Genomic DNA, 24,077 nt, shown 5'->3' on the forward strand with positions numbered 1-24,077 from the left:
TGACACCACCCTTATGGCAGAAAGTGAAGAAGAACTAAAGAGCTTCCTGATGAATGTGAAAGAGGAGAGTGAAAAAATTGGCTTAAAGCCTAACATTCAGAAAACTAAGATCGTGGCATCTGGTCCCATCACCTCATGGGAAATAGATGGGGAGACAGTGGAAACAGTGTCAGACTTTATTTTTTTGGGCTCCAAAATCACTGCAGATGGTGACTGCAGCCATGAAATTAAAAGACGCTTACTCCTTGGAAGGAACGTTATGACCAATCTAGATAGTGTATTAAAAAGCAGAGAAATTACTTTGCTAACAAAGGTCCATCTGGTCAAGGCTATGGTTTTTCCAGTGGTCATGTATGGATGTGAGAGTTGGACTGTAAACAAAGCTGAGCGCTGAAAAATTGATGCTTTTGAACTGTGGTGTTGGAGAAGACTCTTGAGAGTCCCTTGGGCTGCACGGAGATCCAACCAGTCCATCCTAAAGGAGATCAGTCCTAGGTGTTCATTGGAAGGACTGATGCTGAAGCTGAAACTACAATACTTTGGCCACCTGATGCTAAGAGCTATCTCATTTGAAAAGACCCTGATTCTGGGAAAGATTGAGGGCAGGAGGAGAAGGGGATGACAGAGGATGATATGGTTGGATGGCATCACTGACTCGATGGACATGGGTTTGGGTGGACTCTGGGAGTTTGTGATGGACAGGGAGGCCTGGCATGCTGCAGTTCATGGGTCTCAAAGAGTCGGACACGACTGAGCGACTGAACTGATTATCATGTATGATATTGGGGAAGAAGACTGAAAATCATAAAGAAATTATTATTTGATTTGGTGAGATTAATTTTATCATGTAATTTCTGTAATTATTCATTGAGAACAATAGGTAGAATTCGCAGCCAAGAAAACAGAGGCTCAGAGAAGTCACATAACCAGTCTTAGGTCATGAGTAGCTTAGTTATGACTGGAGCACCTAGCGCTGTCTTACAGAAAAACATAGTGTTTTCTGTCACTCTCGTGTTGTGTGAAACGGTGATATAAAAGAAGACATTATTACCACTGAGTAGTTATGATCACATAAAGAGAAAAGGTAGTGAAGGGATTTGGGGTCTGACTGAATGTGGAGAGAGAAAAGTTAGGGATCCTTTTTAGGAGGTAGAGCTGTGGCGCCAAACATGATGGCTTTGGCAGAGGACTTAGGGAATGGGTGCAGATCAGGTCCCTACCATGGAGAGCAAGGGTAAATTGTTAGCATCAGTACCTAAAGGAGCGTTAAAGAGACTAATGGAATTTTGGTAGGAGCCAGTGCATGCTCAGTTGCTCAATTGTGTCTGACTCTTTGCAACCCCATGGACTGCAGCCCACCAGGCTCCTCTGTCCACGGAATTTTCCAGGCAAGAATACTGGAGTGGGTTGCCATTTCCTACTCCAGGTAGGAGACAAGCTGTCTCCTAACATGCCTCCAAGACAGATTTTTTCCCTCCTGATGAAAAAAATATACAATTTACATGTCTGCTCTCAAACTTCCTTTATATAAAAATTTTTACATAAAAACTTTATTTCTAAGAGAATAAATAAAATTAGTGTTGAAAAGCCCATTCTGTGGTCCTAAAGCATCTTGAGCTTTTTTGTAGGCAAAGCCTTGCCCCAGTATCTGTATGAAGATGAAAATAAGAAATGAGAGTGAAACAAGATTATGCAAGGAGGTTGGAGAGAAATTTGAAAACTGAAATGAGTTTATAAGGGAGGTCAGATAGCCTCGCTGTTCATTCTGCTGATCTTTCTTCTCTTAAGGACTGACTCAAAATTGAACCAGAGCTCGTTTCAGCCTTTGAAATAAAATAATCAATTAATAGACGCTGCTAAAGAAAGAGGAGCTCTCATTTTTTAAATTATGTGAACAACACTCAGAGCCAAAAGTGAGCATCTTCATGTCAACATTCAGATGGTAGATATGGATATTTTTGGATGTATAACAAGTATCAATATAACACTGTGTCCTAGCTAATTGTGCAGTTAATGAAAACCACTGATCAAACCACTAGCAAACAGGAGTTGTTTTTCTTTTTAAAAAAAAAAACAAATGTGAGACACTGAAGAGAGGGGGAGATCATAGTCCCTGAAGTTTCTCAACTGGTACAAATAAGATAGAGAACGTCTGTCCTTGATCTGTACATTCCCCACCGAGAAACAGCACATCTAGATCTTATACAACAGAGATAAAAAATGAGCCGCTGAAGTACGTGACTCCTTTGAGAAACAGTGGTCATCTGGTACCTGCCAAGGTAGTTGAGTGATAAGAACAAATGGAATTGTACTTAAGGGGTTCTGTTGCTTAAAGGCTTTTTGGAGTTTGTTTTTTACTGCTGTGTAGCATCTCTGAAATCTTTGTGGAGACTCTGATATGTCGCAGTGAGTATACTTAAAATGCTAAACCTTGTCATGGAGAGCCGTTGGGGCTGGAGGAAAGAGGATGAGAGTAAAGACAGGTATTTCTTCCCTTAAACTCTGCCTCAGCTGCTACAGCCATCTGGGTAGCTGCCAAGCAGAAAAGAAATAAACAGAAAAAAAGAGTCCAGAGCACACAGAGAAGAGAAAAACAAGAAAGCTAAGCAGCTTGTAAGTGTGGGCTCTTTCATTTAGGAAAAAAAAAATGTATCCTGTAAAAAACAATTATCACATGGATCTATTTGGTTAAAAAAAACCAAAGGCAAGCTTGTATTTTTCTGGCCCACGGCAGTGTATGCCGTGACATTTAGGCAGCGCATCTTCCTTATAGAGTCAGTGTGTGTGTGACTGTCTTGGAGATACTTTAAAGTGTTTGCAGGTAGCAAATTCTAAACCGTTTTTGGCTGCGGTGTTTCTAGACTGAGTATCTGTAGCATCGCATCAGCATACTTCATAAATATAGAATCTCTTTTACCCATTCTGTGTGCCCATTTTCAGCTCTGCATCCTCTGTCTTCTTCAGAGGACAGCCCTGGGCTACTGGATTGGCTTCGCCCTCAGGCACAAAGAGCTTGGAAGTGTCAAGGCGTTTGTGTCCCCCCAGGGTGGCTCGTAGCCATGTCTAACTGGAGCAGAGTGTGAGAGCCCAGAGTCTGCCAGGGAGGAAAACTTCTAATATAATTTAGACTTCAGAGTTTTCCCTGAGTTTGGGCTGAGGCTGAGATGTTGCTTGAAATAGCTCCCTTGATTGACTTCTTCCCTTCCCTTCCCTACTTCCCCCACACTGGAAGAACTTTTTCTGGAGCATATTCTTAATACATCACTTGCCTGTGCATCCTCATCTCAGCATCTCCTTCTGGGGAACCTGAAAAAAAACAACATTTCCTTCTATACACACACATGTGCGCGCGCACACACACAAGCATTATTTCAAGTATCTAGGTATTATGCAAATACAAGGATAACTGATGCTGGGAAAGATTGAGGGCAGGAGGAGAAGGGGGTGACAGAGGATGAAATGGTTGGATGGCATCACTGACTCGGTGGACATGAATCTGAGCAAACTCCAGGAGATGGTGAAGGATAGGGAAGCATGGAATGCTGCAGTCCATGGGGTCACAAAGAGTCGGATACACCTGAGTAACTGAACAACAGCAATGATGGATATTTTTACCATACTCTGCTACCAGACTATACTAGTAAGGTGTGTGTTGCAATAGATAAAAATGTAAACTTTATGTACAGAGAATACTGTGGCTACCCAATATGATAATGAAATAAGTGCTCCTGCTGAACAAGTAAAAGATTATTCCATTTCTTCTATAACAAAACAGATAGTTTTTCCAATGAGATAGCTTTCAAAAAATAAATCCTATTTGTTTTCAAATGTGACTTTCTATTAAAAACTTTTATAGACTCACAGATTACATAGATTTTTCTTTATCATGATAAGTATGTGGAATATATGGGAAAAGGGAATCAAATCTACTATATTTAAAATGTTAATATTGTTATGAACATAATTCCCAAAATAATTATTAAATTTCCCCTTATGAAAATACAATGATATAATCATTTTTATTTTTCATAGATGGAAAAACTGTTTCATCAACCTCATCCAGAAGTCACCCATATTCTAGTTCTAGTGAAGATGAATCTGCACTGGGGGACCAGGAGACCCACGTTGAAAACAGTCCAAATGAAAGTGTCAGAAGTTCATCTTCTCAAGAGTTGAGTGAAAGTGATAAGCCAGGAAAAACCCACCTTCCAACTGAGGATTCTCCAGAAATTGAAGAACAAGAAATAATAGAAACAGATGTAGAGATCAAGCCTCTGCTGATAGAGGAAAATCTGGAGAATGTTCTTGAACAAGAAGCAGAGAAAAGAACTGGAGTGATTGCAGAGAGCTTATTTGAGAAGTCCAGGAAACATGTTTCCGAGGAAGAAAAGGAAAAGAATACGAGTAAGCTTTGGGAAGAAAGCACTGCTAAGGTGAAGGATAAAAAGGCAGGTCCCCATAGGGTGGATAAAGGTGGTAAGTATGGCCTTTGAGTTGACCTGCTATTGTCCCTTGTGCATGGAACCTGATCTTGATCACTGCATTCTGCCAAAGCTTGGGAAATACTGTTGTGATAATGCCAGAAGGATTCAATTTTTTCCTATTTCTCTCTATGTCACATAACCATACATGTATGTTCAGCTTGCTGTTTTCCTTCTACTGCATTTTAAAAATTACTTGATAATTCTTATATAGCTTGTCTCCTATTTTCTGTAATACCTTCCTATGGCAGTTCTATCTCAAAAATCAAATAAAATACAATACATGTCTGAAGGCAAGGGTATGCGTGGCTTCTTAGAGGTTATTTAATATTAGCAATGCTATTTGTTCTTTTCTAAGTATGCAGTCATCTGTATATATAGCTAACACTGATAGATGCTTCCTATGTAATACTACTAAGTACTTACATATAGAAACTCGCCTAATCCTCACAATAATCCAATATGCCCATAAGTTAGGCTCTCTTGTCATTGTCTCTTTTTTTAACAGATGACAAAATTGTGGTTTGGAGAGGTTAAGTAAGATGTCAAGGATCATATAGATAATAAGAAAGATTCCTAGGATGTGAATTTAGGGAGAGTGGCTCAAGTTTCTGAACATCTATTGCATCTGTGCAGTAGGAATTTAGAGTTAAAAGAAAATTTAAAGATTTCATAGAAATCTGCAAACTTCATTTTGAGTTGTGTGAAGCCGAGTAACTTTCTGATCCAGGGGTTTCCTGGGTGTATAGGAAGTTCAGTGTGACATTGAAAGTCCTAAGACGTGTCCCAGGATGGTCAGGCCCTGATACCATAGGCAGTGGAAGGTCTGATACTTTTTTCAACTCTAGGAGGACAGTTAAAGGACTGAGCTGTGTCCTGTGGATATTTGGCTCTCACATAGCACCCCGAGCCTTATATCTCTCCCATCTCTCCATCTGTCTTCTCTACCAACATGGTGGACTTTCTTTTTGACTCCAAGGTAAAATTTGTTGTCACATTTTAATATTCCTAAAATCCATCAATGTTTTAAATCTTATGAATACTTTTAATAACTATAGTTTTTTTAGAAACTTAAAAACTGCTATTAAACCACTGGGGCCCATATCTAGGAATTGAGGATGTCAAATGGTTATCTTTCCATTCAACCATCATCATTGACCTTCTGCCGTGCACCATGGTCAGTAAGAAATGTGTAAGAGAGGGTTTCATTTGCAAAGACCCTGATTCTGGGAGAGATTGAAGGCAGGAGGAGAACAAAGAGAACAGGAAGGACAGAAGATGAGATGATTGGATGGCATCACCGACTCAATGGACATGTGTTTGAGTAAACTCTGGGAGTTGGTGATGACAGGGAGGCCTGGCGTGCTGCAGTCCATGGGATCTCAAAGAGTCGGACATGACTGAGCGGCTGAACTGAACTGAACTGAAGAGAGGGTTTCATCCACAAAATGTTAAGAGGAAGGCTTGGCATATACATAACTGGACAAGGTCAGTAGTCATGTATAAAACCAGAGAAAGTAGAAATGAAAGTTTCAAAGGAAGAGAAGGCCCATTTGATAAAGGACACCTAGAAAGTTTTCATGAAGGACATATTTGAGGACTTAAAAGGTTAGATAAGATTTTGAAGGTGGGAGGGAGGAGGATAAAAGCATGCCGAATAAGGGGAAGTAGCAAGGGATGTTAGCTTAGAATAAGTTAAACCAAAACTCTAGAATGAACAGTTTGACAAACTTCAGCCCACAGGCTGAATTTGCCTAACACTTTTCTTTTTGTATTGCCTGTGAGCTAAGGATTTTTTTTCATTTTTAAATGATTGAAAAAAATCAAAAGAATATGTGATAACTTATGAAAATTATATTAAATTCATATTACAGTTCTCAAAAATAAATTTTCATTGAAAAGCGTCATGCCTATTTATTTACATATTCTCAGTTGCAGCTTTTGCTCTACAAGGACAGAGTTAAGTAGTTGCAGCAGAGACTTTATGGCCCACGAAGCCCTCAGGATTCACTGTCTGGCCCTTTACAGAAAAAGCTTGCTAACCTATGCCCTAGAATTATAACATTAAGACCCCTTACATTTTCAAAATGATTTTGTCATATGTGAGTTAGGATTCCTATTAAAATACATTTGAAGCTCTTTAATAAAATAATTCAAATGTTTGATCTTGGATTTCATCATTCAATTCTGGTATATGGAATATAATCTAGAATATTTGTACAATTTAGCAAACTGCTGACACAAAAGGTAGAATGTTAAAGTTCAATAGCAACGCTGACATTATTTCATTTATTTCCACATCAGAAAACTAGATTATTTACTCAGATTTATGAAAGTAGACAGCTTTCTGTAAAATGATCTGCACATAACATAGGCTCTAATTAGGTGATAGGTAGACTAATAGGAGCATTTAACTAGAATCATGTCACTTGGAAAAAAGTGGGTTTTCCCTCTGGATTTGTGAATGAAAAGTGTATAGGTTTATTGTTTTTCTCAACTATTATGGGAAATCTGTGTTCTTGACTTGATCACATCTGTAATTTTAAAACATTTTGTTATCCTTTCATTCAAATGGGTTCAACACTAGATGGCAAGGTTTATGACTTCCTTATGATCTAATGTATGAAGAACTATGGCTGGAGGTTCGTGACATTTTACAGGAGGCAGTGATCAAGACCATCCCCAAGAAAAAGACATGAAAAAAGGCAAAGTGGTTGTCTGACAAGGTCTTACAAATAGCTGAGAAGAGAAGCAAAACGCAAAGGAGAAAAGGAAAGATATACGCATTTGAATGCAGAGTTCCAAAGAATTGCCAGGAGAGATAAGAAAGCCTTCCTCAGCAATCAATGCAAAGAAATAGAGGAAAACAATAGAATGGGAAAGACTAGAGATCTCTTCAAGAAAATTAGAGATACCAAGGGAAGTTTTCATGCAAAGATGGGCACAATTAAGGACAGAAATTATATGGACCTAACAGAAGCAGAAGATATAAAGAAGAGGTGACAAGAATACACAGAAGAACTATTTAAAATATTATCTTCATGACCCAGGTAACCATGATGGTATGATCACTCACCTAGAGCCAGACATCCTGGAATGTGAAGTCAAGTGGACCTTAAGAAGCATCACTAAAACAAAGCTAGTGGAGGTGATAGAATCCCTGTTGAGCTATTTCAAATCCTAAAAGATGATGCTGTGAAAGTGCTACATTCAATATGCCAACAAATTTGGAAAAGTCAGCAGTGGTCACAGGACTGGAAAAGGTCAGCTTTCATTTCAAACCCAAAGAAAGGCAATGCCAAAGAATGTTCAAACTACCAAACAATTGCACTCATCTCACACTCTAGCAAAGTAATGCTCAAAATTCTCCAAGCTGGGCTTCAACAGTATGTGAACTGTGAACATTTCAGATGTTCAAGCTGGTTTTAGAAAAGGCAGAGGAACCAGAGATCAAATTGCCAATATCCGTTGGATCATAGAAAAAGCAAAAGAGTTAACAGAAAAACATCTACTTCTGCTTTATTGACTATGCCAAAGCCTTTGACTGTGTGGATCACAACAAACTGTGGAAAATTCTTCAAGACATAGGAATACCAGACCACCTGACCTGCCTCCTGAAAAATCTGTATGCAGGTCAAGAAGAAACAGTTAGAACTGGACATGGAACAACAGATTGATTCTAAATCGGGAAAGGAGTATGTCAAGGCTGTATATTGTCACCCTGTTTAACTTACATGCAGAGTACCTCATGTGAAAGCTGGGCTGGATGAAGCACAGGTGGAATCAAGATTGCTGGGAGAAATATCAATAAAGTCAGATACGCAGATGACACCACCCTTATGGCAGAAAGTGAAGAAGAACTAAAGAGCCTCTTGATGAAAGAGGAGAGTAAAAAAGTTGGCTTAAAACTCAACATTCAGAAAATGAAGATCATGGCATCTGGTCCAATCACTTAACGACAAATACATGAAGAGAAAATGGAAACAGTGAGAGACTTTATTTTTTGGGGCTCCAAAATCACTGCAGATGGTGACTGCAGCCATGAAATTAAAAGATGCTTGCTCCTTGGAAGGAAAGCTATGATCAATCTAGACAGCATATTAAAAAGCAGAGATATTACTTGCCAACAAAGATCCATCTAGTCAAAGCTATGGTTTTTCCAGTAGTCATGTATGGATGTGAGAGTTGGACTATAAAGAGAGCTGAGCACTGAAGAATTGATGCTTTTGAACTGTGGTGTTGGAGAAGACTCTTGAGAATTCCTTGGACTGCAAGGAGACCCAACCAGTGTATCCTAAAGGAAATCAGTCCTGAATATTCATTGGGAGGACCCTGATGCTGAAGCTGAAACTCCAATATTTTGGCCACCTGATGCAAAGAACTGAGTCATTGGAAAAGACCCCAATACTAGGAAAGATTGAAGGTGGGAGGAGAAGGGGACGATAGAGGATGAGATGGTTGTATGGCATCACCGAGTTAATGGACATGAGTTTGAGCAAGCTCTGGGAGTTGGTGATGGACAGGGAGGCCTGGTGTACTGCAGTCCATGGGGTCTCAAAGTGTCTGACACGGCTGAGTGACTGTACTGAACTGTATGTATGTACCAGACCTCTTTTGGTGTCTATTTTTCATTAATAGCTTACAAAATAACATTTAGGAGATTGTAAAAAGTGATCTTCAAAATATCTGTGGATTTATCACACAGAAAAATCTCAACATTTGGTCAGGCTTTTTATTTCTAAAGTTAGAGTCTACAAATCTATGTTGTCATATTTCTATAATATGTTGTATTTTTCTTTTTATTCCTAACCTTATACCATAAGCATTTTTATGTTATTATGTAATCTTCATGAATATGTTTAATGTCTGTGTATTATTCCATCCTGTTTTTTTCATAATTTTACCATTTCCTTAAGTTTTTCCCTATTTTCACTGCTGTTAATAGTACCCTGATATCTTATTACCTAAGACAATTTGAAATTAATAATTATTTTCTTAGGCTAGTTTCCAAGAAGTTTAATTTCTGGATCAAAGGTAATAGATATTTTGAAGTTTTTGAAAAAAAATTTTTTCTTACAAAAGATTGGTTGAAAAGTTTTTATAATGCAGAATGAATGAAAATAAGATGAAAGCTAGGGTCTTCCTTGCCTGGCCTTTTTTTTATTTCCTGAGCAGTAAGTGTGGATAAGTATTTTTTTGTGTGCATGATTTCAGAAAAGTTTCTCTTTATATAAGCATATCTAAATGTATCATATTGTATATATACAGATGTCATTTTTATATGAAGATAGAAACATGATACATTTTGTTTTATAAGTTGTTGTTTTTCACTTAACATTATATCTTGAATATCTTTTCATATCTGCATATGTAACTGTACTTTTATTCTTATATACTGTATATTTTATGCCATTGTGTTGCCTTAGTATCTTATAACTTTGCAACTTTTCTTAAATTTGCTTTCTGTGTAGAATTGGTAGATTTGTTTTATGTCCTATCTTCCACAAAAGAATAAAATTTCTATGTTAGAAAGACCTAAAAACAGAGAGATTAGAGTGGAAAATAAGACATTTATAAGCAAAATAGCACAAGGACCTTGTAAAATACTCAGGATAATGTAAAAGAATTGTGGTATCAAAACCTCTAAGGATTAGTAGATTAATGACAGTTGGGTGCTGATGTTTTTAAAATAAACTCAAGGAAATGATGCAATAAATTTGTAAGTATTTAAAATAATAGGTTAAAGGTAATGACAGATATTCTCAAAAGTCTTTATATGAGTAAACATTCCGAAGAAAATTTCAGATAAAATAAACCAGGTCTTGAATGCATCGTGTGTTATGTTGATGCCAAGCAGAGAGGTTATGGTGGTTCCTTCTCCTTAATTAAATCTTCAGGTAGGTGGCTGAGGGAGAAAGGGATGAAACCAAAGTTATGTGCTTGAAATGAAGGTCATTTAGGTGACTGCTGCAAAACATAGCTTATATAAATTAAATCAGAAGGCTGGTGAAGATTGAAATGTGTATATTTTAATATTTTACTTAGTTCCCTGATTAGAACCTTAGGTTGAAATGAAATGGGGGCTGAGATAATGTGTAAAAGATTCTATCTCATTTTGCATAGCACTGAGTTAATCATTTTCTACTAGACTTTGAATAAAAATTGTGATTATGTTAAGAACGTCTCTGGGCCAAAAAGTCACACACAATTAATGATGTTTTGTTGTGTCTAACTTAATATAACTTAATCTGAATTGTTTTCACTCATAGCAATGGATAAATTTGTAAAGTACTGCATTTAATGCCTTCATACCTTTTATGTTGATAATGTAAAGTGATAGCTTCCTTCTAACTATTTTATAATATGTCACACTTAATTAGGTTTTGTCCAGTCCACCAAAAAATCAGGTGAATTTATAGAAAAGATAAGTCGTACGCAGTGAAGTGGGTAAAGTAAAAGATTATAGTTGCTAGCTACAATGAGATAGTGTCCTTGGGAGTTAATTCAGTATTATAGAGCATAGTGTTATTTAAATGTGTTTATTTTTCCCTGTTATTTTTAGTTTAAGCTGTCTTAACGCATTGTGACACATTGTATTCTCATGGTGGAATAATTCATGTGCCTTAATTTGTGACGTTAATATAATTTATATGTTATGAATATAAATAAAATATTAAGAATAAAGTTTTATATAATGTAAAACATATATAGAAGTAGGCATTTTATACTTTCATATTTGAATCAGAAGAAACCATACTGCTTGGCCAAGTAATATAAACCTAAATAGTAGGATTTAAATAAAATGCAATTTTATCATCATGTAGGCAGGATAGAATGGTCTTGATGAAAGAACAAGAAAATCATGCATTAAGAGTTGCAGTTCTAAATACAATTTCTGAGTGAATTGTGAAAGCATGTAGCTGTTTGTTTCCATAGATTCCTTCTGAAATATTTGTTAGGTATCTCTTTTATTCCACACTGTTCTTGGTGTGAACATAACAAAGTGCTTGCCTATATTGAACTTTATATTCTGCGAAGAGATATGCCCAATAAGTGAAAAACAAACGTGTAATGGGGCATATGGTCTAAGTGCTAGCAGGAAAGAAGATCAAGGTAGGGAGACAGAGTGATGGTTTGAGGCAGGGGTAGTATTTTTTTAGGGCTGGCCTCTCCCAGTGAGGGGATATTTGAGCAGAGAGGGAAATGAGGTGCAGGGGTCAGTCACTCTGTCGTTTGAAGACGCAGCACAAGAAGCAGAGAGCCCAGCAAATGCAGAGTCTAAATTGGGAGCATAGTTTTTGAGTGAAGAACTTGGAAGGAGGTCAGTGTGACAGGAGCAGAATGGACAAGCCGAGAGTGGGAGAAGATGAGGCCAGAGGGAAAGAAACTTTTATGCCATGAGGAGGATTTTATTCAGCAGTAGGAAGTCACTGGGAAAATCAGAGCATACCAGTGACATGAGCTGAAAGTTTTGAAAAGATTACTCTCGCCACTGTGTAGAGGCTAGACCTTAGGTTTCTGCATCTGTTATCTTTGAACAGGTGTGGTCTTGAGTTGTAATTAATCCTGGGCTTTTGTAAGCCATGTTTCAATGCCAAAGGTAACATACGAACATCTTCACTGTGTAGGAAGATGATGTTAGTCATGAATTTTGTCATGGTGAGTTGCTGGAAAGATGATTGATTGGCGACACACAAAAAAATGATCAAAGAACAGTCATAATTTTCAAAGTGACCGGGAGCTTGGAATAAACCTGGATATATATTTACTCTGTTTTTATGGCCTTCTTAGGGTCTTAAAATTCAGATAAATAATTCTTGGCAAAACTTTCTCCTGATACAGAATTGCTGGTTTGTTTAGCTTCAAAAGAAGCAGAGGAAAGGGAATGAATTTAGAAAGCTTGCCTACTAATATTGAAAACCATATCCTTGCCACCACTTTTCAAATACTAATTATCAAATTTAGAAGGAATTGGTGGGAACTGAGAAACTGTCAGCAATAGTACAGGGACATAAGACCCCTTATCATTATAGGGGAAATTATCAATTGATACCTCCTTTTTTGAAGAACATAGAGAAACATATATCAAAAGCATCTAAAAGTTATCATGCTCTTTGACCCAAAAATTCCAATTCCAGGAATTTATACTGAGGCAATAGTCAGAAATAATAAAATAATTATGAGCTATATTTGAAGTAGCTTTATAATCACAAAAAATGGGAACAAGTCAACATTTAACACCAGGCAGTTGGTTAGCCAAATTTTAGTAAAACTTTAGAATATTCTGTGCAGTTATTGAAGAATAGTTTTTATTAAATGATACATGGAAACAGTCACAATATTTTGCTAAATGAATAAAATGGGATACAAAATATTATCTATAGTAGTAGAGTAAAAAAATATAAACTTAGAAACCTGCCAAAATGTTGACTAGTAGTTATTTCTGAATGGTGAAACTAGGATATTGTTGTATTTATTATTATTATTATTTCAAGCTTCAAGTAGTGAATGTGAACTCTTTTCATACTTGGGGAAAGTAACATATGTTATTTTTAAAATGTTTGTTTTCAATAATTGAAAGCTAATACTGTAATGTAACAACATTTTGTTGTTTTAAAAATATCTCGAAATATCCTATAGCATTTGAGTAGAAAAGATGTTTTCCTATGAAATTCTCTGTATGAGCCTCTTCCATTTTGCTGCAGATGCTATGGGAACTGACAGTTCTCTTTGCTTTTAATGGTCGTCTTTATAGCAAGGTGAAGGAGCAGAGCCTTGAGGGATGAAGGGCTAAATAGACAGAGGAAACAGGGTGATGTGTCGCACTGCTGACACAGGAGTCTCAGCATGCACTGTCCTCCCTACAGTGGGTGGGAAATGGTCAAGGTTAGACACTGGCGGAGGTCTTGCTTTTAAGCTTCAATTTCAGAAGAACATCTGAGGACAAAATGACCAAGTGAGGCCTTTTCTGATCTCACACCTAATAAATCCTTGATGCTCAGGCCAGTGTCCCATTTTTGCTAAATCTGAAGCAGGCAGCACCTAACTATACAGGCTCTCATCGACTTCCAAAGCCTAACCCTCCAGGGGCAAGCTAGCTGACGTGGGCAAGTGGCGATTACAGTCCTGAGAAAGAAGGACTGCATGCTCCAGGAAATTCTGAGTGAGTCTGTCGTTTACAGATTATGCTAGTACTGTTTGGCTTCTTAGAATAGTCTTTTGGTTCAGTAGCTGCTAATTGTTTATTGTAGTTATTATTATTGTAAATCATATTAAATATTTTATTAAGGTATCATTGACACAAAACATTATATTAATATCAGGTATACAACATAACAATCCTATAACTGTATAGTAAACCATATTTCTTTACAGCCTGTGGACTACTTGGGGAAAAGCCTAGATGTCCTGTTGGCTCTGATGAAACAGAGCTTCAGTAATTGATACCAAATCAGATTCCCACCCACCCTCCTGTCCTGCCAACCTTGGGATTTCTGTTGCTTAGTAGGTCAAGCAGATTTATACATAAAGACCTAAAACACTGTTTATTTAGACTCTCTAGTTAAACAGTGCCAGCATTAGTATAGTGGGAAAGATGATATCTAGCTTATATATATTATGCTATAAAGTTACTAAAATAAAGATTGACTTGATTAAAAAAAAAAACCAATGATAACCTAATTGTCATGAGTTGATGTCATGACTTGAGTTGATGTCTCTAAACTGTATTATTAGTAAAAAAAAAAAAAAAACCTTTTTGTATTTGGTGCATTGGATGAGTGAGGAAAACTGATGCTCAAAGACTTCTTTTTTTTTTTTACATTTTAATATTACATTTTATTTAATCCAATATTTCTAAATATTATCATTCACCATGTAATCAATGTAAAAATATTATAAGATATTTTGCATTATTTCTTTCTCTCTTTTTTTTCCATTTATTTTTATTAGTTGGAGGCTAATTACTTTACAATATTGTAGTCGTTTTTGTCATACATTGACATGAATCAGCCTGGATTTACATGTATTCCACATCCCGATCCCCCCTCCCACCTCCCTCTCCACCCGATCCCTCTGGGTCTTCCCAGTGCACCAGGCCCGAGCACTTGTACTTCTTACAGAGAATACATTTGACCTATGTGATGCACTTCTTTTCACTTCCACATTTTTTTCTCTTAAGATTAATGTAGTTAAGTCATTCCATTTCCCCCCTGAAAGCCATATGAACCAGATATCTCACTATTTGTTTCCAAACACAGAGGGATGAGTAAGTAACTAACTGCCTCTTAGCAACTCACTTAAACTGAGCAAGGGATCACATTCTAGCTCTGCTTTTCTTGAAGTACAGTCTTTGGATCAATTGGATCAGACTATCTGAGAGGAAAGAAAGCAAGAAAGTAAGAGAAAAGGGAGGCAAAGAAAGAAAGGGAGAGAAAGATAGGGAGGATATTTTGGAGAAACTATTTTTTATATAAAAGGGATAATCTAGTTCTAGTATTCTTTTGTGAGCTTTTGTTAACCAGGAAGTGGCATAATGATAGCAGTCAGAGATTTAGAGACACAGGTCATCAGATGATAAGCAAGGGATGTAGACAGGGATGTGTCAGAAACTAAAGACAACCCTAATGGATATTACAGGGTTGCCTAGAATTATATCAAGGTGGGAGATAATACTTGCAATAAACATGCTCATCATTTCATCTATTATTATTTATTAGGTGCTTGTGCTTAGTCACTCAGTCGTGTCCGACTCTTTGCAAGCCCACAGACTGTAACCCACCAGGCTCTTCGGTCCATGGAGATTCTCCAGGCAAGAATACTGGAGTGGGTTGCCATGCCCTTCTCCAGGGGATCTTCCCAACCCAGGGATCAAACCCAGGTCTCCCTCATTGTAGGCAGATTCTTTACCAACTGAGCCTCCAAGGAAGCCCCATTAGGTGCTTAGGCACCTGCTAATAAGTTTAATGCTCCCAATATAATCACTAAGATATCTCTTTTTGACAGATGAGTATACTGAAGCTGAGGCTGAGCCTTAGGCCAAAGAACTTACACAAGGTGACACAGTTAGTATGAAACTTGAACTTTTCAGGTCTTTCCGTTCCTAAAGCTCAGTGCTGGTAATCAGTTCAAGTAAACAGAAATGGCTCCAGCAGCTTTTACTGTCAAATTTATAGGAATTATGTAATATCTTTTCTGCTGTGTCCACATGGAGTGTCGGGGTCACATCACTGAAATCTACTAATGGATGAAATGCTTATAGTATAGTCAGTTCTGGTAGTTTTAGAGATCTAAAAGAATAGTGATGATTGGGATTATAAAAGCCATAATATGTTTCTAAAAAGGAAAACGCAACTAAATTCCCTTACAGTTATTTCATTGCATGTGCCTTTGGCAAATCTGTCACTGCTTCTGGCTGTTGCCTTTTGTTTTGTTTTTTTTAATGCAAGTATCTCTTTGCATGGATTTCTTTGCTTCATGATTTCCTATTTTCTTTTCATTTTGAAATCATAGCTTGAACATTGTTTAATCCTGACATTTAAAAAACAGGGTCTTAACTTAATGTGAATGCTTTTAAACTAACCCCACTTGCTGCTGTTTCATTTACAAAGTTTCCTTGACCTGTTTTTAATGCCTTTTGATATTTTATGTGGTCTCCAATCAGTTGAACAGGCAGTAGCTGAAGCTGTGGGCTCTAGCCTCCACTGCCACTATGACTCCGAGTCTGGTGTGAGCAGCACAGACGAAGGAGAGGAGCTCTCAAGGAAGCTGGAGGCTGACACAGGTGCAGGTAAGGGTGCATCATTACCTAGGAAAGATCTTCGGAAAGCCTCTGCAAAAGGCAGCACCATTTCCATCTTTCATCTTATCCTTGTTTCCGTCTTTATTTTCTTTTTGACCAGTGAATGTGATGGCAGGAGGTGAGAAGCATTATGGGGAGCTTTGGAGCTGACATCAGATATGAAAGCTATCATTCTTTTTTGGAATACATTGGTGCCTAGAGTTTGTTTTTTAAAAAAGGATTTCAGATAATAAAAAAAGGACTGCAAATAACAGAGAATATTGGTAGGGATTTTCAGACCAATCTTATGTCTTAGCTTGTCTCCCAGTTAGCTGGATGTGCCTAACTCACCCATTGGAGACTTGAAGAGCCCAGACACATTTCATGATGATTTATCTGAACTCCTTATTTTTAAAAATTAGGCAAGAATTCAGTGCCATCAGCAAATGACCTGGCTCGTGATGATGAGCATTCCAGCTGCAAGAGTGCCAATTAGAGTGACTCAGCAGACCATGACTCATGCACATCTGGCCACACAGCCTGTGTCCTTGAAATCAGGCTTCCCTGTATTTAGTAGATAACTTTTTAAAAATGCCGCAATTTGAATACATGCATGTGTGTGTGTGTGGAAGTAGGGGAGGGAGAGGGGGCTTCATTGTCTTCATCATGTGGTCACATTACCCCCCACATCCAATTTTTAATGATGGGCATCAAGCCCTGTAAGGTATTTGAGATTTCACTCTATTTTCAAGCAGACAAATTAGCCAGACAGTTTCACAGATGCATCAGTAGATACAAGATTCCTGGGTCAGAGAAAAAGGACTTTGTGACTTAAGACAAATAGTAGCAGCCAGGTGATTTGCACTTAGACTGGCTCCCTGAGCTCAAGTTCCCCCAGGGAAAGTGGAGACGGCCAGGTGACACCCGAACTTGAGTGGACTGAATTGCAGAAGGACTCTGGGCTTCCAGAATCCAAGTCTTTCATAGTGGGCATTCAACCAGAGGAGTTCTGATATACCTCCCCAAACTTCTGCAATGCAGGCAGAGTAGTTGTTGTCTGTTAAATCTGATTCAAGCAAAAAGATATCACATATTGTATGCAGTGAGAGGGGAATGTGGAAAGATTTGTTAGGGCTCTCTGTGTGCCAGGCACTGTGCCAAACATTTTGTGGTTTGTTCTTACAAAGATTCTGTGAGTCAAGGATTGCTATCATCACTTTATGGATAAGAGAATGAAGGCTTAGAGATATGTTTCCCAAGTTCACACAACTATGTGGCAGAGCTGGCATTCTTACCCAGATCTGTCTGATTCCCAAGTACACACTCAGTCACTAAATCAAATTGCCCCTGTTTGTGAATATTACTTGATTTCTTATATTCATTTTTTTTTTCAAAAAGTCCATGAGGTTGCTAGCAAAAACACATCATGTTTTTGTATTGATATTTCTTAGAAAATCTTCAATTACGCTTTATCCCTTGCTTCAGGAATGTCATATCTGACTCCCGTGTGTGTGTGTGTGTGTATGTGTGTGTGTAATAACTCAGTTAGGTGCCATTAGCACTTTTTCTCCGAGAATTTAGGCACAATATATTATTACATAGTGGCTTGGCAATTTTATTACCCTGTATTCCTGAATGTTCTTTAATTGATCCATAAATTTAGAGGTCAACTTAGCAAAACAGAGGACTTTCCTTAAATGTTTTTTATAACTGACTATTGAAGTATACTTTCACGCAGGAATTTGAATAGTAATAGACATACTATTAAAGAGACTTGACATGTTGTTTCTCATGGCTTTCATTTAATTTTGTTTTAAATCTAGTCATCTGTAATGAAATAAAACAAACCATATTCTTTCAGGTGAACTGGCTCCATGGAAACCCATTTGGCTCTGCATTTAGTATAATAAATAACTGCTGTGGTATGCTGAGGACCTCCTGTAAAAGTTAACAGCACCCTACCGATAGACCTGAGGTTTCTGAGGTGCTATGTGTCTGAGTTAGTTGTGTCTGACTCTTTGTGACCCCATGGACTGCAGCCCCCCGGGCTCCTCTATCCATGGGGATTCTCCAGGCAAGAATACTGGAGTGGGTTGCCATGCCCTCCTCCAGGGGATCTTCCCAACCCAGGGATCGAACCCAGGTCTCCTGCATCACAAGTGGGATTCTTTACCGACTGAGCCACCAGGAGAGCCCAAGAAAACTGGAGTGGGTGGCTTATCCCTTCTCCCGGGGAAGTTTCTGTTACTCCTTTGAATGAATATATCAAAAGTTACCTTCCAAATGCATTTTTTTTCATTTATTTTTATTAGTTGGAGGCTAATTGCTTTACAATATTGTAGTGGGTTTTGTCATACATTGACATGAATTAGCCATGGAGTTACATGTACAAATGTACAAATACATTTTTAAAGGGAAATTTAATATCAGCTGTTATTGTCTAACTTCATAAAGGCTTGTTTTAGTAGCCGGTAAGAGGCCAAGAGTAGGAACAAAGGACAGCCATGTGTGGTGTTAGGAGAGGAACTGCAGTTATAGGACAGTCCCAGATGGGGTAACAGAGTACAGACGAAGTGAGTAAGATCAGGGCTTTCAGTTTCTGGGAGATTGTTGGTGATGGGGTAGGAGTGTGATGGTTAGCCAAAAGGACAAGCCAGAGAAAACCATGAGGAAGACACACTTGCCTACTTTATACATTTATACCATTTGGAAGTTGGCACCCTGGCATTATAACTTATTTTGTAGAATCTATTCCAGTGTCTTCTACAAACAAAGAGGATTAGATTGATAGAAAGCATTGAGAGAGGACCACTAGAGAAGCTCTAATATCCCTAAGTATTATTCTGCAGTTGAAAAATTTAAATGCTTTGGCCTTTGGTCTGGAATGCTTTTATTTATTTTACGTGAATCACTGCAACAGAAATGCACATATTTGCTAAAGGATAAGGCATCTATCTGAAGCCTTTTAAGAAACACATTGAACTTGTATTTATTGAAGTATGATAGCTAACATACCCAGATTTGCAGGAAAGTATGGATGAGAAACTTATGAAATGCTTCAAGTAGGTTATTTATGTTGAAAATTGTCCCAGACTACAAAGTCCTATCTTGCTCTGTGATCCTCTTTTGCCAAAGGCAAATCAATTTCTGAAGGTAGAGGGGAGGTATTCTGACCTACAACACAAATTTGTATCTATAGTAAAAAGTCTTACCTTGAGCTACGAAGTTATTTGATGACTAAATTTAGATATAGTAGCTTTAATGGGAGCAATGTATGGGATAACGATCAGTTCATATTGTATTATGATTCTGTTGCTAAATGCTCACATGAGTACAAGAGAACTAGGCTGAGAACAAGCATATTATGGTCCTGTAGGGAACAATGATTGTTAAAATGAAATCCTCACTCTTTTCCTTGTTGCATAATTTTTTCTGCAAGTCCTAATATTTCATTTGAAAGGGAGATATATGTATTGTGTATGGGTGTGTGTGTGTGTATAAGAAAGACAGTGAGGGAGAGAGACTTTATTATTCTAAGACTGGATTTTGTTTGTTTTCAACAGTTCTGATGTTCAATTTCCTTTAATATCAATGTGTGTCCATTAAATTTGATAGCTCTTTTTTTTTTTTTCATCACGAAAAGCCATTATTAAATCATGGTGCATGTTACAGCTGATCGCATCCTAGAACTGAGGAAATGAAATATAATATCAATAGCCCCTTGATATTATATATAAATATCTCTTATATATAGAAAATTATACATAATGTCTCCTCCTGCACTTTGATTAAAGTAACCTTGATTTCTAATCTTATTTTATAGCACTGGATAGGAATCTAGTGGTGGAGGAAAGGACTGCACTCAGCTCAAACAAGAAATCCAAGCAAGTTGCATCAGAAGAGCATACCCTGGGGAAGAAAGAAGCAGTGGAGGAAGGTGAAGGTCCCCAACACAGGGATGCTGACATGGAAGAAAAAGGGGATGCAGCACTGTGGGGAAAAGCTGAGGTTAATGAGGTTCCCTCAGGGCAGGGGAAGCCAAAAGCAGAACAGCTGGCATTGGTAGGACAGTTTACAGAGGAAAGAGAGCTCTCTCAGGGCATAGCAGTTGGGGCAGAGGCAGAAGCAGAAGGGGATAGAAGACAGGATGAAGAAGGGGTAGGCGCCAGAGAAGCAGCAGCAGCAAAAGACTCTGGAGGTCTGAATGAAGGTGAGGCTGCTGAGGCACGGGTCTTGATGCAGACAGTGCTGGAGACGGAGAAGGCAGCTTGTGAGGGTGGGCAGGCTTCAGAGAGGGCACTGCTGGCAAGTCAGGCAGCAGCTCTGAACTCAGGGTGTGCTCAGGAGACAGCGGCCCTAAGAGAGGCAGTGAGGCCAGAGAAGGGAAGGTCTGAGAGCGCGGCTGTGAGCGCGGCTGGGTCTGCAAAGCCAGGCGTGGAGGACAGTGAAGAGGAAGCATGTACAGACTTAGAGGACAGGGGACCCGTGGGAGATGCCACATCTGACCGAGAGGAGGGTTTAGAAGAGGCAATGCTGGGGCGAGACAAGTCGACCAAAGAGAGGGAGGCAGTCACGGGAATGGAAACACCTTTGAGCTCCTCCACTTCTGAGAAGGTTGAGGCTACTCAGATGCAGAGTTCAGTGGACAGCCTGGAAGGACTTCGTAAGGACCAGGTGGAAGAGGAGGAGGTGGTGACGGAGTCAGAGTCTAATAAAGATGATGCTAGGAAAGAAATGTTACCTGAGGAATTCGACTCAGAAAAGAGAGAGAGGAGGAAAGCTGAGAGGTCAAAAACACCTCTGGGGGAAACTGAATCTGAGAGAAAAGAGGTGACAAGGGCAAAGGCGCTTCAGGACGAAGACACTTTAGAAGAGGAACAACATCTTAAAGGGAAAGAGAGGGAACCTGTGCAGGAAGAAAGACCAGAGGAAGAGACACAAGCCTCCCCAAATGAAACGGAGCGTGATGCCGAGGATGAAGCAGCCATGGGGGCATCTGAAGCGACTGGAGACACAGGGCAACAGAGAGAGGACTCACTGAGAGACAGGGAGGTGGACGTGTTTGAAGTAGCCCCTGGGTTTGAGAAGTCCCTAGAAAACAGAGCGGTTTGGGGGAAAGGAGAAGGAGGGGAAAGGCTGAGAGATGCTGGAACCGCAGAGCACAGAGGCTCAGCAGGGCTGCTCTTTGGTGAGAATGTGGCCCATGAAGAGCAGGAAGAGGGGTCCACCCCTGCAGGAGAGGCGGTGTCAGGAGCTCCCGAAACCAAGTCCACAGGGAGGGCACAGACTCCCAGGGATGCAGGCGAAGCCCAGGGGTCTGCAACCAAGGATCAAGACATGGTCACCAGCCAGGAGGGGAGGAATAAAGACGGGCCTTTACAGGGGCCAGAGGGAGTAGCCGCCACAGCCTTGACCCAAGATGTTCCCGAGGGAGATTCCATGGTGGCAGGAAAACTCTGTGACGTGATGGATGAGGACGCAGAGGAGGAGGTGCATGAAGAGTGCACACTGGGTACAGGAGTGACGAAGAGTGGGGACCCTAAGGGGGGCGGGAGCGCGCATGGCGTGGTTATGGCTGTGGAAGATCCCCATCAAGGAGGAGGAGCCTCAGAAGAAGCTGCAGAGAGGGAGGACGATTCTGCTGAGGGGGAAATAGAAGAAAATAAAGTCTCCTCCTTTTCAGATGGTGCTGGGGAGGAAGCCTGGCACACAGTGGGTGAGATGCCAGGAGAAACAGCAGTTGCGGAGAAGGTGGCTGTAGAGGGTACAGTGCTGAGCGGGGAGGCTGTGCCAGTGGCCGAGGAGATGACTGCGATTTCAGCACTGGAGGCTGAGGCTGAGGCTGAGGCTGAGGCTGAGGCTGAGGCTCCTGAGGAACCTTCTGACCTGGAAGGGAAGGCCCCAAAGCCAGGGTCAGCTGGGGAGGCAGAGAAGGCTGAAACCACCCTGGGGGCTGAGTCTGAGTCAGTGGGAGAGGAGGCAGGAATGGGGAGTCCTGCTGGGGAGCAGGAGTCAGGGGGAGCTGAAGAATTTAGACTGGAATTATCCCAAGAGAGAGGGTCAGAGGCCAGGAGAGAGAGTCCACAGGATGCAGAATCACTCCCTGAAAAGCCCAACTGCAGGGGAATCCAAGAGAAGCAAGAGCTTTCAGTGCAAAGAGGAAGTGAGGACCTGGATGTTTCCTTGAGTCCGAGGAAGGCCTAAGAGACTTCATGGCTGATGGTGAGTTTAAGCCCGACCTGTTTGCAGGATTACAATCTCCCACCTGGGGTCTCTCCTGTGGGCTGCCTCATCCCTTTATCAGTGCCTGCACACACACGGGCTTCAGTTCTAGGGGCTGCTGAGCCCAGCAGCATGGGGGCTGGGCGAGATGGACAGGCAGACCAGAGGCTTACAGGGACCCATTTCCAGACCCTCTACAGCTCGAAATCCCAGCCTCTGCCATTGCAAGCACAGCTCTCAAGCAGTGAGATCCTCCTCTCTCTTACAGGGCCAGGAAGAATGGATACAGAGGAGAGCGTGAGCCATGGGGACAAAGGGAAAAAAGGCTTAATTTGCCTTTAAAGGGGCTCTCTGTCTTCGTTTCTGAAGTTCTATGAAGTTTAATAAATATATATAGCATATTAGTAAAATAAAATATTTGAAGCGTGTTAAAAAATATATGTATATCTGTAAAATACTAATGATTATAACTAAAGACCAAAATTATTTCTAGCATTTCCTTGTGTTTCCACTATTTGCACGATGTATCCTTAATGCCTGAATCCTACTATTCTGAGTGATTATATTCATAGTTCTATCCTTTTTATTGTCTTTCAGGATATTTTCAAGACGTTTTCCAGAAGACTTGGAGTGGAGGAGAAGGAATCACCCAAATATCTCACCAGGACTTTTTTTTTTAATCCGTGTGCTTGTCTGAGCGATTCCCAATCTGCCAGCTGGTCTGTAGCACCTCAAACCCCTTGAGAAGAGGTGCTCAGCTCCTTCCGAGAGTGTTGGTTTCTGATGGAGGACTGGAAGGCTCTTACCTAATTCTACACAGTTAGTTAACATGTCTATATTCAAATCAAACTGATCATTTTCAAATGCTTGACTTTTACCAAAGATTACCAGAAAGGCTCAGTCTTGATATCTGGGCCTTTAAATTCCTTCTTTAAATTCCTATTTATTTATAGTCACATCTTAGTCCCAGCTTCATACATGAGCATTTGATTTAAGATCTTTGGCTTTGTCTGTGAAAATTAGCTCTAAACATTCTTCCAGGTACCTTCAGTGCTAAAGATTGCTCCAGACCTTTAAGTCCTTCCAGAAAAGGGTTCCATGGCATGTCTATTTACTTATAAATAGTCATGCTTTCCATTTATGCCAGATCAGTAATTTAACATCTAAATCTTATTTCAAAATGCCCTTTCTTTTTGCATGTTTCTATAGTCTTGCTTTCTGAGGTGAACAGGTAAATGCTTGTGGCATTTTATCCTTTGGGGACTTCTTTATAGGGCCACTCAAATTAAATTAATGTAGTAAATAATTTAGCTGAGTAAAATGAGTAACAATCATTACAGCAGGTAAACATTGCACATCAGCCTGTATGCCAGCATTCTAGACTCTAGACTCTGGTTGGTGTCATTCAGTGGAAAAGAAACTTGGATTAAATTAGCATGCTGCTCACCTTCCCAGGTTCTGTTATTTCAAACCTGTGAACTAACCCTGCAGTGCATTGCAAATCAACGGTCATGACTGCTTTCAAAATTACCCCTGCCTCCCATATCACTAGAAATAGTTGTGTAGCTGTGTCTCTTGGGGATTTCACTTTCCCT

General features: G+C 39.6%; 1 protein-coding gene across 1 annotated transcript in view; it reads left to right on the forward strand.

Annotated features, from left to right (window-relative positions):
* Positions 1-22,464, forward strand: part of ERICH3 (glutamate rich 3) — a 114,540-nt gene extending 92,076 nt beyond the window's left edge. Inside the window, exons 12-14 of the mRNA XM_065908058.1 lie at positions 4,033-4,476; positions 16,144-16,269; positions 20,084-22,464. Of these exons, the coding sequence (XP_065764130.1) occupies positions 4,033-4,476; positions 16,144-16,269; positions 20,084-22,464 (2,951 nt within the window). The remainder of the gene's footprint in view (positions 1-4,032; positions 4,477-16,143; positions 16,270-20,083) is intronic.
* Positions 22,465-24,077: the final 1,613 nt, after the last annotated feature.

This window comes from Muntiacus reevesi, chromosome 1 (assembly GCF_963930625.1).
Source record: "Muntiacus reevesi chromosome 1, mMunRee1.1, whole genome shotgun sequence".
In the NCBI taxonomy this organism is placed as follows: Eukaryota; Metazoa; Chordata; class Mammalia; order Artiodactyla; family Cervidae; genus Muntiacus; species Muntiacus reevesi.